The 17,587-nt window shown below is 45.1% G+C and overlaps 2 protein-coding genes across 2 annotated transcripts; both read left to right on the forward strand.

Annotated features, from left to right (window-relative positions):
* The first annotated feature begins 1,398 nt into the window (after nucleotides 1-1,398).
* il6st (interleukin 6 cytokine family signal transduce) lies at nucleotides 1,399-9,420 on the forward strand. Its single transcript, XM_035185109.2, has 16 exons — nucleotides 1,399-1,549; nucleotides 3,142-3,223; nucleotides 3,622-3,924; nucleotides 4,139-4,286; nucleotides 4,389-4,543; nucleotides 4,627-4,781; nucleotides 4,910-5,072; nucleotides 5,276-5,355; nucleotides 5,715-5,973; nucleotides 6,214-6,384; nucleotides 6,515-6,616; nucleotides 6,799-6,945; nucleotides 7,026-7,166; nucleotides 7,321-7,417; nucleotides 7,738-7,819; nucleotides 8,367-9,420. The coding sequence occupies exons 2-16, from the start codon at nucleotides 3,151-3,153 to the stop codon at nucleotides 8,967-8,969; spliced, it is 2,679 nt and encodes an 892-aa protein (XP_035041000.1). The 5' UTR covers nucleotides 1,399-1,549; nucleotides 3,142-3,150; the 3' UTR covers nucleotides 8,970-9,420.
* Nucleotides 9,421-11,227: 1,807 nt separating this feature from the next.
* Nucleotides 11,228-16,178, forward strand: purg (purine-rich element binding protein G). The gene is made up of 2 exons (XM_035141648.2): nucleotides 11,228-11,428; nucleotides 11,833-16,178. Exon 2 carries the CDS (start codon nucleotides 11,874-11,876, stop codon nucleotides 12,894-12,896), a length of 1,023 nt encoding a protein of 340 aa, XP_034997539.1. The 5' UTR covers nucleotides 11,228-11,428; nucleotides 11,833-11,873; the 3' UTR covers nucleotides 12,897-16,178.
* The last annotated feature ends 1,409 nt before the right edge of the window (nucleotides 16,179-17,587 follow it).

Here is a 17,587-nt window from a genome sequence, read left to right on the forward strand (position 1 = left end):
TTTAACAACAATGTTTACTTTTATTGTTCGAGTTTGGTCCCATCTGCTAACATGGAGCAGGAGGTGTTTGTGACCTATACTGCAACCCGCCACCAGGGGGCGTCCCTGATTGTTTGGCTTCACTTTTGATTGCTGTCTTGTCGTCCATCTTTATTTACAGTCTGTGGACGTGACAGACTTCAGTGACTGTTTGTGTTTATGAATAAATCTGTTTTAAGTTTCCTGTTTCTAACAGAAAATATACACTGAAGCAGATTGTCACCATAGCAACGGCAGAAAACACTCATTCATATTTTTTTGTTCTAGCAGGTTTTGGGCATATCAGATCAAAATGCTCTTATTTTGAAAGGCAATAACAATTGGCATAGGAAATGAATCGCTTCACTTTATTTAGAATCCTTTTTACTTTGTCGTACTTTATGAAGAACAGCATTAGATTATTAATAATGAGTGTGGGACTGATTTTCCAGGTTAAAACATGAAACAAATAAAGTGCTGGGAGCTGATTTCAAAGGCTTTATGTATTGTAAAGAAAATAAACATAATTCTAAGATAAAGTTTTACAGTGACTTGTTTTACTTTTCTCTGAGTGTGGAACATACAACCCTTCACCCAAACAAAGAACTTACTGGGTTCACGTCTCTCTGAAAGCAGAAGTAATGATTATTGATCTGTGATGAGAAGATCGTTTTCTTGTCTGAGAAAAGTAGGAGTGGATCTAACCCATGAATCTGAATGAGTGACAGGCGTTCACTTGAGATGAGGAGGGCAGTCAGGACGAGGCAGGTCTGAGAAGGAGAAACTAACTCTGCTCTTTCACTTCCTCTCTTCATATTTAGATTTGAGCTTGAGGAAGACGAGCAGAGAGGAAACAGTCTAACACTTCATCACAACTCCACTTTGTATTTGTGTAGCAGTAAACTAGTGAATTACAAATCCTCAGTTCATAACTTCAATACACTGAGAAAGATTAGAAATCTTAGAGGATTTAAATAAGTTTCAAAAATAGTAATGTTCATATATTTTATTACATTATAACAACTAACCTGTGAAAAGCAGCAGCCGTGTTTTAAAGGTCAATCTCAAGCAGCCTTTTATAACACATATTTATTCATATACACTCAGATTTAAAACAACTGTTTATGATCATGTTTATAATCATGTTTGGTTGCACGGAGCTCGCGGGGCGGAGACAAACCGGAAAACAAGAGTCCCTTACGCGGTAAACCGGGACAATAAAATCCGATACCTCTCATTGGTTCAGAGGGCTTGACTGACAGTTGTTCCGACGAATCACTAGCAGCTGTAGCTCCGCTGTTTCTTTCAGTAGATGTGTAAACAGAAGACAGGCTGAGCGGAATTGACTGAACCTCATCCCCACAGTGTGAGATCTATGGAGTGTTTCCGCACCACAGTCACTGACGGGAAGTGGGAGGGGCCTGTCAGACACAGACAGCTAATGGCCGCTGGAGGAGTTCAGCTGTTTTCACCGTGTTTGTATCCAAAGGAGATAGAGATCTAGAAACAGCTGATCGACACTGACGAGGAGGTGAGTTACAACCTGCTGCTGCTGACAACATGGCGCCGGATGAGCCCGTCCCGGCGTTCTCACTGAGTTAGCTTGAACAGTGAGCTAACAACACACCTGGACTAGCATCACGTATCAATACTGTAGCTAATGTTAGCTCCTGTGTTCTCACTGAGTTAGCTTCAACAGTGAGCTAACAACACACCTGGACTAGCATCACGTATCAATACTGTAGCTAATGTTAGCTCCTGTGTTCTCACTGAGTTAGCTTCAACACTGAGCTAACAACACACCTGGACTAGCATCAAGTATCAATACTGTAGCTAATGTTAGCTCCAGTGTTCTCACTGAGTTAGCTTCAACAGTGAGCTAACAACACACCTGGACTAGCATCAAGTATCTATACTGTAGCTAATGTTAGCTCCAGTGTTCTCACTGAGTTAGCTTCAACAGTGAGCTAACAACACACCTGGACTAGCATCAAGTATCTATACTGTAGCTAATGTTAGCTCCTGTGTTCTCACTGAGTTAGCTTCAACACTGAGCTAACAACACACCTGGACTAGCATCAAGTATCAATACTGTAGCTAATGTTAGCTCCAGTATTCTCACTGATTAGCTAACAGACCAACACACCTGACTAGCATTTCATACTTAATGTAGCCAGTGTTCTCACTGAGTTAGCTTCAACAGTGAGCTAACAACACACCTGGACTAGCATCAAGTATCTATACTGTAGCTAATGTTAGCTCCAGTGTTCTCACTGAGTTATCAACAGTTGGCTACACACCTGGACTAGCATCATATCCTGTAGTTAGCTCAGTGTTCTCACTGAGTTAGCTTCAACAGTGAGCTAACAACACACCTGGACTAGCATCAGGTATCTATACTGTAGCTAATGTTAGCTCAGTGTTCTCACTGAGTTAGCTTCAACAGTGATAACCTTTTTTTAAGCCACGACTAGCATCAGGTATCTATACTGTAGCTAATGTTAGCTCCAGTGTTCTCACTGAGTTAGCTTCAACAGTGAGCTAACAACACACCTGGACTAGCATCAGGTATCTATACTGTAGCTAATGTTAGCTCCAGTGTTCTCACTGAGTTAGCTTCAACAGTTGGCTAACAACACACCTGGACTAGCATCAAGTATCTATACTGTAGCTAATGTTAGCTCCTGTGTTCTAACTGAGTTAGCTTCAACAGTTGGCTAACAACACACCTGGACTAGCATCAGGTATCTATACTGTAGCTAATGTTAGCTCCAGTGTTCTAACTGAGTTAGCTTCAACAGTGAGCTAACAACACACCTGGACTAGCATCAAGTATCTACACTGTAGCTAATGTTAGCTCCAGTGTTCTCACTGAGTTAGCTTCAACAGTTGGCTAACAACACACCTGGACTAGCATCAAGTATCTACACTGTAGCTAATGTTAGCTCCTGTGTTCTAACTGAGTTAGCTTCTAACTGAGTTAGCTTCAACAGTTAGCTAACAACACACCTGGACTAGCATCAAGTATCTACACTGTAGCTAACGTTAGCTCCTGACGATGTGAATGCTGATTCTTCAAGTTAGTTCCAGTGTGATATTTAAAGTGTTTTTGTTCCCTGACAGCTCGTCGTCATGATGCAGAGAGTTCGAGTCCTTCAGCTGCTGCTGTTCACCTGCTTCACCTCAGCTCCACCTGCGGCTGCTGGTCAGTAACTTAGTTAACTAGTTGGAGCTAACATCATTCATTATGGCTGCCTTCTATTTCAAAGCTCCGGTCCAGGGTCTTGGTGTACTGCTGTGTACTGCTGTGTACTGCTGATTACTGCTGCGTACTGCGGCGTACTGCTGATTACTGCTGTGTACTGCTGTGTACTTACAACAGAAACAAACATAACATTGACATGTTCTTGTGTTGTCACCCTTCATGGAACCTGCAGCAGAAGTTCATGTTGGTTTTGTGTGAGCTGCTCAGACTGAGTGATATTTGCTGGCTCAGCAGTCACAGTGAAATGTTTCTAAAATGCTTATCATGACTTTTTCTTTGGCCGAGTTTGATTCTGAATGTGGAGTTGCTGAGCGTTTCTTCTTCTTCTTGCTCTTAAGGAAGTGACAACCATTTGTTGACGGCCCCGCATCCTGAAGTAGTGGAGATAGGGACTGACTTCACGGCTACCTGCATGATCATCAACACAGCCGAAGTCACAGCTGACGACCTCTACTGGAATTTGTCTCAGGCGACGGTACCCAAAGAACAGTACACAGAGATCAACACAACAGCTCTGAACGTCACCATTCATGTCAGCGGTGAAAAAAATGAATGGTTATTATGCCTCTGCAAGAAGGTGTCGGCCAACGTTGTCCTGAATCAAGGCAAATTTATGCACGGGATCATCCTTCGGAAAGGCTGTAAGTTTATCTACAAATATATAAATATGTGGTTTTTTTTAATGCAATTTGACCTTTATTAGATAGTCAGGAGGTGTGGTGGTGGAGGAGAGAGCTAAAACCAAAGCCTGTCAATTAAGATGTTCTAGCTGATGGGAGAGCATCAGATCAGAAAAACCGTTGTCTTCTTGTGTTGCAAAAAACTTTAAACGTGTGTGTTTCACTTCAATGTCAGATCGTCCGACGAAGCCAGAGAATCTTACCTGCATCGCTCTTCAGGAGGAAAGTCGCATCTCTCCAACTATCACGTGCAGCTGGGTCGCAGCAGGACGTCAAACCAAAGACGTCGCCACAACTTTCACACTGATTTTGAAAGTCATCAAGTGAGTACATGTCCAGATGTCAGTTATTTGTCTGCAGCAAAAAAATGCAAATGCCATAAGATCCTAAATGGTATTAAAACTTGTTTTGTGTTGTATCAACAGTGAACTCTCTCATAACATGTCGACTGAAGGAAACAGTGCCTCTGTGTCTCTGTCCGTTTTCCCACACTTCATGGAGCTGGAGATCTGGGTGGAGGCAAAGAATAAACTGGGAACCATCGAGTCTGAGCGTCTGAGGAGAGACGCCGGATACTTTGGTCAGTTGAATGTTGTTTAAGTGTTTGATTTCTACACTGCAGATTTTTATTGGAATCAATATCTTCAATTTCATTTGTTGCAGTGAAAACAAAGCCTCCGGCAAACATCCAAATCATCTCTGAGAACAATTTTCCCACCTCTCTTCTCATAAACTGGAATCGTCCTGTTGAAAAACAATATGTGGGATTAACGTATGAAATCAGATTCTGCCAAGATGGATCTCATGATTGGGTGTATGTAAGTATGTTTGTGACCTTCTGCGGTGTTTGTCTTTATTTGTGTCTTTTTTCCTTTTACGTAGAGAATCTGCTGTTTTTCTTTTCTAATTATTAGTTGAGATTATATTTATTTATCATGTCCTTCAGGTGCCTCATGTGGACACTGCCAAGGACATTCAGTCCTTCAGACTCCAGAACCTTCGGCCAGACACTGTTTACGTCACTCAGGTTCGCTGCAAAAACGACAGAGAGGGCTTCGGTTACTGGAGTGAATGGAGCAGCAACGCTACCAAGAGAACGCCAGAGGACCGTGAGTTTAATAAGCTCCAAACAAAACATGGTGTTATTTAGTTCGACTCACTCTGAGGAGGTGTTAGCAGAATTTGACAAAACGTGTATTAGATTAAAATCTTTTAACCCAATATCTCCACTTCAGTGTTATAAATATTTACAAAGGTGAAGAGACTGAATCCGTCCACTGCTCGAGTAAAACGTTCTTTTTCTTTTTCCTAGGACCAACAAGTAAACCAGATTTATGGAAAATCGTTGTTGAAAGTGATGTTGGTGAGCGACGAGTGCAGTTTATCTGTAAGGTAAAGTCACACACAACAATCAAAGTGCAGATCAGACATCTGTGGACTTTTGGGTTTAAACTGTATTAATTAAGACAAACAAACCTGTTACCGAAATCAAGATGGAGGATTTTATTTTATCTGGCAAAAGTGCTTACAAGCAAAGCACTGAATCCTATTATTTTAATTTTTAAATCATTTATTAAATATACAACATAAAGTGGCAGAATGATGCAATGACATTAACTAAATTCACATAAAGATAAACAATGACACCATAAAGAAAAGTATTTTTTATAATTGTAAAATTGACTTGTGTTACTCCCTGACGTGATGCTGGAAGGTGACGTAGGTAACAGTTTGTGACTCTGTCCTCTCAGGATCCAGTGTTTGCCAACGGGAGGGTATTAAGATTCGACATGAGGGTTCAAGAACAAAAGGAAAAAGTGAAGAATGGAAGTTGGGAGAGTTTCCCCGTCAACCGCTCGGAGGCCGACGGCCGCTCCGACCACAGGAGCAGCACCGACCTCAAAGACATTCTCCTGGCCGACAAGAAATCTGTCAAAGTGTACGTCACTGCCGTCAACTCGGTGGGGAAGTCTGCTGCAGCGTCGTTATTCATCCCCGAGAAAGCACATGGTAGGTTTCCATGGTGACGCTGAGTTATACACTAAAGGGATACATGCAACACAATATACCGCTGACGCGTGTCGTACATTTAGAGTGATGTTTTTACGTGCAGTTCGCTGACACCGATATTCGGGAGTTACAGCGTTCTGACACGCATGGATTGTCCCATATAAACATTTAGGGACTTAGTCTAAATGGAGGACAGATGAGTGAAGGGGAAGATTTTTCATGTGTGTGAATGTGTTACAGAGCTTGCCCCAGTGGAGGAGCTGAGGGGGTGGGTCCACGGAGGCCAGATGTGGCTGCAGTGGAAACCCCCGAACACTGAAGCTGTGACGGAGTACGTGGTGCAGTGGGTCAGTGGAGACGGGATGGACTGGCAGAGAGAAAACAGAAGCACCAGACTCACTGTTATTAAAGGTAAGTTTCTTTCTGCTGAGCGTGAAGCTGGAGAACCACTTCACTGATTCGCCACTTTACACTTAACAAATGCAGTTTAGATTTTACTTTTATCCTTTAATTTAACTCTTGATCTTCATGTTATATGTAGGCGACCTGAAGAAGTTTGTTTGCTACACTGTGTCTGTGTATCCAATATATTCTGGATGGACGGGGCAGGCAGCAACTGTTCAAGCCTTTCTGGAGCAAAGTGGTGAGAAAACACACTCGTTAGTTCATTTTGAAATATTGTTAATATTAAAAGCAGGTCGTGAAAACCTTTCTCCACATGTTTCTCTTCTGTCTGTGAAGTTAATTTGATTTTAATGCAGCAAGGTCACGATTCATTTAGTTATTAGAAGACAGATAATATTTGACAATGAACATTAATTACAGCTCCAGAGAAAGGCCCCACTGTCAGACTGAACGGTAGACCAGGACATAACGAGGCTGAGCTTGTGTGGACAGAGATTCCCCAAAGCAGTCGAAGAGGCTTCATCACAAACTACACAATATTCTACACAAGTGGGGATGATGTACTCTGTAAGTATCCGTCACACTGAACAGGCTTCACATGTGTGTCTGTGATTTCCTAACTCAGTCTCTCTGTCTCACTTTCTCAGCGGTGACCGTTCCTTCAAACACGACCTCATTCACTCTGACATCACTGTCAGGAAACACCAAGTACGACACGTGGATCAGTGCCTCGACCATCGCAGGTTCAGCCGAAGGCTCCCGTCACTCCTTCACCACTCTGAAATATGGTGAGTGTTGCCCTCAGTAACTCCTGTTTGTTTTAAACTAAGCAAAACCTGAAGAGCTGAATTACCAACGTTTACAAAAACTGAAATGACCCAGCCTCAGTGTTGATGAGAGCAGGAAGCAGCCGGTTCTCACTCTGTTGTGTTCTCCTCTCAGCACCGGGAGAGATCGAGTTCATCGTCGGTGGAGCGAGTTTTGGCTTTCTGGTTGTTGTCGTCATGACGATGGTGATCTGTATTTCCAAAAAAGACAGGTAAGTTCCATTTAAACTCTTTGAGCGCTGCAGTATAAATGTTCCTCCAGTGTCTTAGATCCATCTGAAGATGTTGTTGAATGTCTTTATTCAATTTGTCTCATCAGTGGCTTGTGGTCACCCACCACAGCTGTTCAGACGTTTCTCTCCTTATCAACTAGTTTCTTTCCACAAGAAGATGTAGTTTGAACTATTCACCACTGGATTAAAAACTGCTCAGACAAATGAAAGCATTTTAAATTATTAGTGATTTTGTTATTGATATGGTGGATTCTTTGTCTTTGGATCCTGATCTGATTTATTTATTGTCTGTGTTGCAGCATCAAGAAGAACTTCTGGCCTCAGATTCCAAACCCTGGAGAGAGCACGATTGGATACTGGTCTCCTGATTATCCGTTAAAAGTAAGAACTTCCTTTGCACTGACACATGAGGGTGAAAACATGATGTACATTATTTAAAACACTTTATAGATTGATACCAGAGTTTATCTCAGCTCATACGTAGACGTCTATTAAATGAGTATCAACCTGAAAGGTCCAGTGGAAAAAATGCCGAATACATGAATGAATAAATGGTGTATTAAGTGTTCTGTGTGGTTTGTAAAATATGTTGCCAACTTGTATATAAAAGTTTAGTGTTTGTTCACCAGCACGAACAAAATCACTGCAAAATACAATCACAAGATGAAAAGATTAATTCCAGTGGAGATAAATGAATATGATGCATATACACATTTATGACGTTTCTATATAGGACACAGAAATATGGCGGCTGATGAGACTCAGGTCTTTTATTATCATATACAGTCACATACAGGAAACCTGTTCATGTGCCTAAAGAATTATTCATTCACTCTGGTCCTCGCAGCAGAAAAAGAGTATCTGCATGAAAACAGACAAATGGACTCGCATTTATTTCTCTGTGGATAATTAGTCTTGTCGTCCTCAGGCAGAGACGCCAAAGGAGAACTGTCTGTCTGGCATCAGTGTCCTCGACGTGGACATGTGCGATGGAAAGACGGTGTTTGATGAAGACAAAACCAGTCTTCCTCTGAAGAAGGACAAGTATCTGTCCGAGGAGCACAGCAGCGGCATCGGCGGCTCCTCCTGTATGTCTTCGCCTCGCCAGAGCGTGTCTGACAGCGACGAGGGCGGAGAGTTGGTGGACACCACGGCAAGTACCGTGCAGTACTCCTCTGTGGTGGCCTCCAACGGTTACAAGGGTCAGACTCCGAGCTCGCAGCCGCAGTCGGCCATCTTCTCCCGCTCCGAGTCCACGCAGCCCCTGCTGGACTGCGAGGAGAACCCGGACATGTTGGTGCAGGAGGGCAGCAGACACCAGCGCTTCCTGCGACGACCTGCGGCGAACGACCCCGCCGACTTCAACCAGCTGCTGGAGATGGAGCAGCAGGAGGTGCTAGAGCCTCTGGACTTCTGCCCCCTGGAGGAGGACTCTGAGCTGACACTTACAGATGAGCAGTCAGCTGATTGGCTGCCGACGGCGCCTGCCTCCAGCTACATGCCTCAGCTGGGAGGCTACAGCCAGCAGTAAGAACAGACATGTCCACACTTCGGTGCCTTTTGGAGCAGCGAAGAAGAGATTGAACCGGTTTGTCTTTTGCACATATGTACTCTGTAAAATACATGTGAATAAGAGCTCGCAGCTGCAGTTAGCTTAGCATTCGCATGGAACAATTACTAGCCATATCTTTGTAGTCCACACCTGTATGTGGACGCTTTGTGCTACATGGTAAATGTCATTTCAAACGCTTTGTGCTACATTTCAAAACGTCTGAACCACAGAGTTGGGAGTGACGGGCAGTGCAGCAGGTGACCTTTCTGCTGCTGCACTGCCCCCCTGTGGAGGGGTGTTACCTCTGCAGCCATGTTTCCTGCTCACACAGTATATACACTGCTCATGAATGTAATCAAGTGACACTGACATGCGATGCCAGTGAATGTTAAAGTTAAAATAACTTTAAAAATAAAATATAAAAAACTGAGTCATGTACAGGATCATTTGGCGTCGTTAAGTTAAAAGACGACGCGACGGCTTTATCTGTTCAATGGTCGTTTAATTTCATTAAGAAAATGAAACCTGATCCCTTCCTTACTTCTCATCTTGGTGTTGAAAACATGGACTGTAAATAAAGACGTCCGACACGTCTTCACTTCCTCCCTCTATCTGGATCTATCTGGATATGAACTCTGAGTATAGAGTCTGTGCATCGAGGCCCCGCCCACACACTCAACCATCCTGAGCCAGTCTCAGCTGTCAATCATCACGTCGCAGCCTGTTTTTATATCATCAAATAACTGATTCAAACTGATCAGAAACACTTGAACAAACATCAGAGATAAGAACGACCTGAAATGACAGAAACATCTTTGACAAACATTTATTTAACATCTTAGATTTTGTAGTTTGGTCCATGTCCCATCTGCTAACATGGAGGAGGGTTTATGACCTATGCTGCAGCCAGCCACCAGGGGGCAGTTGAGAGGAGGTTGCACGGTCAAATGTGTTGAATCCCTGCTCTGCAGACTTCACACTTATTATTATTATTATTATTATTATAAAAAATGTAACTACGCATGTGCACTGCATTGTGGGTCCAGCCTCTCAGGTAACGACCCTACGAGGGAAACACCTGCGACTCCAGCATCAGTGAGAACTGAAGAAGTGAAACGTCTCATCACCGGGATCCACAAGGATCCACCGGGACCCACAAGGACCCACAAGGATCCACCGGGATCCACAAGGATCCACCGGGATCCACAAGGATCAACTAGGATCCACCGGGATCCACCGGGACCCACAAGGATCCACCGGGACCCACAAGGACCCACAAGGATCCACCGGGATCCACAAGGATCCACAAGGACCAACCGATCCACGGATCCACGGACCCACCGGGATCCACAAGGATCCACGGACCCACAAGGACCCACAAGGCTCCACCGGGACCCACAGGACCCACAAGGCTCCACCGGGACCCACAAGGATCCACCGGGACCCACAAGGACCCACAAGGCTCCACCGGGACCCACAAGGCTCCACCGGGATCCACAAGGATCCACCGGGATCCACCGGGACCCACAAGGACCCACCGGACCACAGGACCCACCGGATCCACAAGGACCCACAAGGATCCACCAGGATCAACTAGGACCTCTTCACAGACAGGATTAAGTTTTGTTATATCGTGTAAAGACACTAAATGTAAAATTGTACAAGAGACTAAATAAAAAATCATATATACAGATGTTTTAAAAAAGAGCACAATATGAAGATGTGTTGTGATGAGATGATCTGTTTATTTTCAGGAAGGAAGTGTATTTTGTATCATCTTTCATGATGAAGATGATGATGAAGGTGATAAATATGATGATGTAGATGGAGCAGCTGCTGAGGAAGATGATGTTAATGATGAAGATGGTGATGATAAAGACGAAGATAGAGCAGCTGCAGATGAAGATGATAATTAAGATGAAGATGGTGATGATGAAGATGAAAGTGATGAAGATGGAGCAGCTGCAGATGAAGATGGAGCGGCTGATGATGAAGATGATGTTAATGATGAAGATGGTGATGATAAAGACAAAGATGGAGCAGCTGCAGATGAAGATGATAATTAAGATGAAGATGGTGATGATTACGATGAAAGTGATGAAGATGGAGCAGCCGCTGATGAAGATGATAAAGATGAAGATGGATCAGCTGCAGAGGAAGACTCTCCCTCCTCCTCCTCTTCGTGCAGCTCGTGTCTCTTTAAGAGAGGTTTCCTCAGGACGGAGGGGGGGTGCGGGATGGGTTCACTGGGTTCATGTAGTACCGGAGCCGCCTCCTCTTCCTCCTCTTCCTCAGCCCGGCTGCTTCTCCTCGGTGAACCGGGACCTGAGTAAACCTGAGCTGCTCCATGTTGGTGCACAGGACGGAACATCTGATTGTGACCCTCTCATCCAGGACACCGGATCAGCTGATGACTCCGAACATGCTGCCATTTTCAGGTCATTCCAGGCATCTGGACAGTGTGTCAGTGTGTGTCTGACAGTGTGTGTGCGCGTGTGCTGCTCCTCCGGTATTAATGTGTTACAGTGTGTGACTGTGTGTGCGCGTGTGTGCTGCTCCTCCGGTATTAATGTGTTACAGTGTGTGACAGTGTGTGTTGCTCCAGCTGTATTAACGCGTGTTGTGTGACGGTGTGTGACAGTGTGTGTTGCTCCAGCTGTATTAACGCGTGCTGTTGTGTGTGTGTAACTGTGTGTGTGTGTGTGTGTGTATTAGTGTGTGTGTGTGTTGTGTGTGTGTGTGTGTCCGTGTCCTCGTCCTCTCGTATTAACGTGTTCCTGTGTGCGTGCGGCGTGCTGCTCCTGTGGTATTAACGCTGGTGTGTGTCTGTGTTGTGTGACAGTGTGATGGCGGACAGCCTTTGTCCTGCTGGAGGAATCGAACATGACGGCTGCTGACGGCTGCTGCAGAGCGATGGATCGAGGCCGAGCCAAGCTGGCGGCGGAGGCTCTTCCCAGAGCGGCGCTCCCCCCCCCGCAGCAGCAGCCCCCGGGCTCCGACATCCAGGAGCTCGCGTCGAAGCGCGTGGACATCCAGAAGAAGCGCTTCTACCTGGACGTGAAGCAGAGCGTGCGCGGCCGCTTCCTGAAGATCGCGGAGGTTTGGATCGGGAGAGGCCGCCATGACAATATCCGGAAGAGCAAGCTGACTCTGTCCATGTCCGCGGCCCCGGCGCTGCGCTGCTGTCTCGGGGACTTCATCGACTACTACGCGCGCATCGGGCTGCGGGGCCTCGGGCTCGCGCCGCTCGACGAGCCGCACAGCAACGGACAGGGCCGCGTGCTCGAGCCCCGCAGGAGAGCGCAGGAGCACGCGCCTCTGTCTCCCGCCGGGTCCGCCGCGTCCGACGAGCACGCGCAGCGCGTGCTGAAGAGCGAGCTGATCGAGCGCGACAACCGGAAGTACTTCCTGGACCTGAAGGAGAACCAGCGCGGCCGCTTCCTGCGCATCCGCCAGACGGTGAGCAAGGGCCACGGCACCATGGGCTACTACGGCCAGGGAATCGAACACACCATCGTTCTGCCCGCGCAGGGCCTCATCGAGTTCCGGGACGCCCTGTCGCAGCTCATCGAAGACTACGGGGACGACGACGGGGACGAGCGCGGCCGAACCGGCTCCCGGACCCAGGAGGACGAGGACGACAGCCCCGAGCTGCCCGAGGCCGCGTCCTTCCGCGTGGACAACAAGAGGTTCTACTTCGACGTGGGGTCCAACAGGTTCGGAGTGTTCCTGAAGATCAGCGAGGTCCGGCAGCCGTACCGGAACACCATCACCGTCCCGCTGAAGGCCTGGGCCCGGTTCGGAGACAACTTCCTCCGCTACGAGGAGGAGATGAGACGGATTTTCACTTGTCACAAAGAGAAGAGGACAGAGACGAGACAGGACAGCGAGGAGCAGGAGGACTGACCCGGACTGGAGCTCTGGGAGCCCCTGCAGGGGCCCCACATGTCCCTGCAGACATGTCCTCCAGGGACCCTGCAGACATGTCCCTTGATGTCCTCCAGGGGCCCTGCAGACATGTTCTCCAGGGACGTGCAGACATGTCCTCCAGGGGCCCTGCATACATGTTCTCCAGGGGCCCTGCAGACATGTCCCATGATGTCCTCCAGGGGCCCTGCAGACATGTCCCTTGATGTCCTCCAGGGGCCCTGCAGACATGTCCTCCAGGGGCCCTGCAGACATGTCCTTCAATAGTCTCCATGATGAACAGTGTGTGTCCCCTCAACCTTACAGCACCTGAACTGTTTGGTTCCCCCCCCAAGGGCTGGTTAATGACTAATCTGAACCTGCCAAGAATCCAATCATTCATCTTCATCTTCATCTTCATCTCTCAGTGCTGTTTAATGCACTTTAACAGATGAAGGAGCAGACACATGAATTGAGGAGTTATTGTTGCTAGAAGATGTGAGGAGACTTATAATAATAATAATCACTTGAATTTAGGATTTAAGTTCAAATCCAACCAGGTGTGTAAACGTGATTGACACATTGTTTTTAAATGTGAGACAGTTTTGGACTCGATGTGTAAAGACCTTAAATCACAGCTGTTTATTCATAATGTGGTGAAACCACTTTAATCCTTTAACCCCCCACTGACCCCTGGACCCCGAGCAGGACTTTGATCTTTGAACACACCAGCAGATTTAAGTGACGCCTGCAGCCCACATGGGACGATGTTGCCTGGCAACACTTCTCGGTGTGACAGGCGATGATGCAGGAGCTGGTGGAGGTGTTGTGATGTGTGTGGCTGTGACGTCATAACGGTTCAAATGTGGCCTCGCTACAAGCTCACACACACACACACACACACACACACACACACACACACACACACACACACACACACACACACACACACACACACACACACACACACACCCCTATCCAAGTGCTGAAAGGTCTTTTTCATTCTATCCAACGCAGGCACTTAGTCCACGAACACAGGAATGTGTTTCCGTAGCCGAGACACATTCACTTACTAATATTGAATATTGGAGCTTCTACTTGAACTGAAGGGACAGAACAGGAAGTTGTATGAATGAAGCAGAGAAGACGTCTCATGGTGGAAGAGATGGTTTCAGGCGGAGAAGACAGAGGCTGCTGTCGCACAAACACACGTCTCATTGTTCTTGTGTAGTTGGATTATTTAGACTACACAGTAATTACAGCCTCAGATTTACACACTTAATCTTAAGTAAAGTCTTTACACGCATGTTGTGCTGAGCAAACAGTCGGTGTTCAGTTCGTCTCCTCTGGCCGAGCAGCAGCCGTCGTTTGGCAGCGCTGTGCACGAGTCGTCAAAGACAACGACCTGGGGCGTGGACAGATGTCCCAGGGGGCAGCTGACGTGTCCAGATCCATCGTGGACGAGGCGTCCAGTCCATGAATGTATTTAAAGATGGACGACACATCTCTGCCCAAATAAATTGGATGCAGACGCTGCCGTCTCGAGCCACCGCGTCCCACTGCTACACCCACCTGACCAATCACGAGCCAGTCTCAGCTGTCAATCATGACGTCTCAGCCCATTTTTAACTAATAGCTGAAAAAACTAAATGAAACAAACACGAAAACAAAACTTGACCATGCATCAACTACCTAAAATGACAGAAACCTTGGTTTGGTATTTAATTTTCAGGTTCTGTCCACGTCCCATCTGACAATATGGACCTATACTGCAGCCAGACAGCAGGGGGCGATGGAGATGTTTTGGCTTCACTTTTATGAGTTGTCTTGTCGTCCATCTTTATTTACAGTCATTGTTTGTGTTTGCGCTGGAGACCAGCCGAACCCGGGTGTTTCTGTCTCATGACGAGTCGACACAAAACCAGTTGTGAAGAATCTGCTCCTCAGATTCATTTATAGAATTTGAAGTTGTTTGTCGCATGAGGTCAAAGTTCTCATGTCGATCATCTTGTGAAGCTGATCTTTAAACTCTGGTCCTCACGTCCAGCTGCAGAACCACAACGCTAGTTTTATAGTGACGACTTTAAAACTCTTGTTGATCCCTGAAACATTGAGAAATATATCTTACAATATTTTACTACATGACCTTAAGATAAGATTTGAAATGAGACATCACAATGAGTCACGTGCCACCAGAAGTTAAATGTGATGTGTGAAGAAATGAGTTGCTATGGAAACGTGTGTCTGTCCTGTGACGTCTCTGGGTCTTGATGTAGGACAGATCTGCAGGTCTCCATGTTGTCAGCTTGTTAGCTCGGAGCTCATGAGTGTGGTTAGAAAGCTCTGATGAAACAGGCTTCTCTTCATCTTCCTCATCTTCCTCTTTTATCACCGGTGAAGGCTCCGTCTCGTCGGTGAGCCGTTTGGTGGAGCTGAGATGAGTTTGAGGACCGTGTTGAAACATCTGGAAGTCGACTGGTGTGAGATCACAAAGCACAGGATTGGTTGAATTTAGTGAGTTTGTTGACTGGTCAAGGGAAGTTAAGGCTGAGTGACTTTTATTTTCATATAAAATGCTAAAGTTCTATAAAGTACAGCAAGAAGTATAATGCAAAGCACAAATGACTAAAATAAAATTAGAACATATATATAGCAAATGATTTGATTATCAGATTCAGCAGTGAAGAGGCAAAGCCTCAAGACCTCAGGACAGAGACACAGTTTCTCCTGGAAAGAGAACGAGTTCCTTTAAAGGTGAAATGTCTTCTGTCCATCCAATTCCAAATATTTCTCCAAAAAGCACTTTAAAAAGAAGCTGCACTTTTGTTTTGCTGCTTTGTGATTGGTCGGCATAGAGGGACCAGTTCTAACCATGCCTTTGGTGTTAAGTGACAATCATGGGTCCCTGCTTGTAGAATCCTCTTCTCAACACAAACTCCCGTCATGGTCAGTGTCCTTTTCTGACCCGTCTCACATCCGCTCACATGTTAATGCAACATCATGTTGAATAATCACAAACTGAACTTTGTGAAATGAGCACAAACATTAGAAGAGTTCACTTTGTGGAGAAAAACAAAGTGAACCAGCTTCACGGGTTCGTTGTTTCATCTGATCTGTGAGTTCTGGTTTCACGTTGTAATTTAGGGACGAAAGAGTTTAGTCTGACAAACGGCGCCTGATGTGGGGGGGTAGTAGGCTTTCTGTTTGAATGGAGAAGCTTCATTTAGTTGCCATGGTAACATCATGGTGGTATCACTAGCAGCATCAGCACCTTCAGGCGCAGTACTCCACAGTACTACAGTAATCTACAGTACTCCACAGTACTACAGTAATCTACAGTACTACAGTAATCTACAGTACTACAGTACATCAGTACTACAGTAATCTACAGTACTACAGTACTCCACACTAGTTCAAATGCAGCAAATGAACGTCCTCGTGGTTCTAACATATCGTCGGAGATGAAGACTGCAGCTTCTTCTTCTTCTTCCTTAATTTAATTCTGTCTCTACTTCCTGTGATTGGTCCAAAAGTCCAAACTGTCCAACAAAGTGTTTTCACTGCAAACCAACAGAAGCAGGTTCAGTTTGATCCAGACCCAGAACTCCTCTTCTGCTCTGAGGAACCTTTCACACCTGATGTTCAGCTTCAGACTGAACTGCAGAGTCTGAATGAGGCAGGTGTGAAAGAGTCCACATGCTAATGTTAAACGTTGTCTCACGTTTGTGCTCATTTCGCATTTTTGTCATGAGTAGAATGCGACTGAGTTTAGGTTGATGGAGGAAAACGATCTGAGTCCTGATGTCCTGCAGTTCACACCTGGTATTTGTGACATGTGACACATCAGTGTTTTTACTCCAGAGCTGAAAATATTCTAAATGAAGCTTAACAACATTTTAAGTATATTTATAATTTATAATTATATAATAAGTGACCCAGTTTTAAAAGAATAAGAAAAAAAAAGAAGAAATTCCTCCAGAATCAAATACATATAAACTCATGTATTATACGTATACGCATATCAGTATTTATATTAACGTTAGTCTCTTATTTGCATAATGATGTTGAGGTGTATGTTTGCCACAGCTGCTGCCACAAACGCACAACTGTCAGAAAAAAGGTTTTTTCACAACTGCAGAGACGGAATCAGAAGAATCAAAGATTTAAAGAGGAGACAAAGGTTGTGTCACATAAAAACATCTGAATGTTTTTATGACCCGTCGCTGGGACGACTGCAGCGTCGTATCTGCTCACTTTTAGTTTTATCTCCAAACCTTCTCCATTCTCCTTATGATGCCAAATTTACACTGTTACCTTCTCGGTAAATAGATCCCTGAAATAAACTTACTGATTAAATGTATGTTGAACATCATGAATGGAAACCAAATCAAATGTGACACATGGATAATTTAAGGGGAATTAAAAGAGTGAATCACTCGTCGCTGATGGAGAGCAGCAGCTGAGGTCGGAGCCACAAACATTTAATTCAATAGTTTGAAATGGTTTTAATTCAGTCTTTTAATTACTTGTGGGGAAATTTAAAAATAAATGTAAAACATAAGAACTAAAATAACAAATAGAATACTGATCTATTACAGCAAATACAAACTACAATTTTTATTTTCCAATATTTCTGTGTTCAAGTGAACAATACTTAATGTTAAATAAATGTTCACTTACAATTTGGTTTC

The sequence above is a fragment of the Hippoglossus stenolepis genome, chromosome 18 (assembly GCF_022539355.2).
Source record: "Hippoglossus stenolepis isolate QCI-W04-F060 chromosome 18, HSTE1.2, whole genome shotgun sequence".
NCBI lineage: Eukaryota > Metazoa > Chordata > Actinopteri > Pleuronectiformes > Pleuronectidae > Hippoglossus > Hippoglossus stenolepis.

Excerpts from the sequence above, each read along its gene's own strand:
- purg (XM_035141648.2), top strand. The coding sequence starts at position 11,874 with ATGACGGCTGCTGACGGCTGCTGCAGAGCGATGGATCGAGGCCGAGCC.
- il6st (XM_035185109.2), top strand. The coding sequence starts at position 3,151 with ATGATGCAGAGAGTTCGAGTCCTTCAGCTGCTGCTGTTCACCTGCTTC. Across the intron at positions 7,418-7,737 it reads TGTATTTCCAAAAAAGACAG|CATCAAGAAGAACTTCTGGC; the intron begins GTAAGTTCCATT and ends TCTGTGTTGCAG. Across the intron at positions 7,820-8,366 it reads CTCCTGATTATCCGTTAAAA|GCAGAGACGCCAAAGGAGAA; the intron begins GTAAGAACTTCC and ends TGTCGTCCTCAG.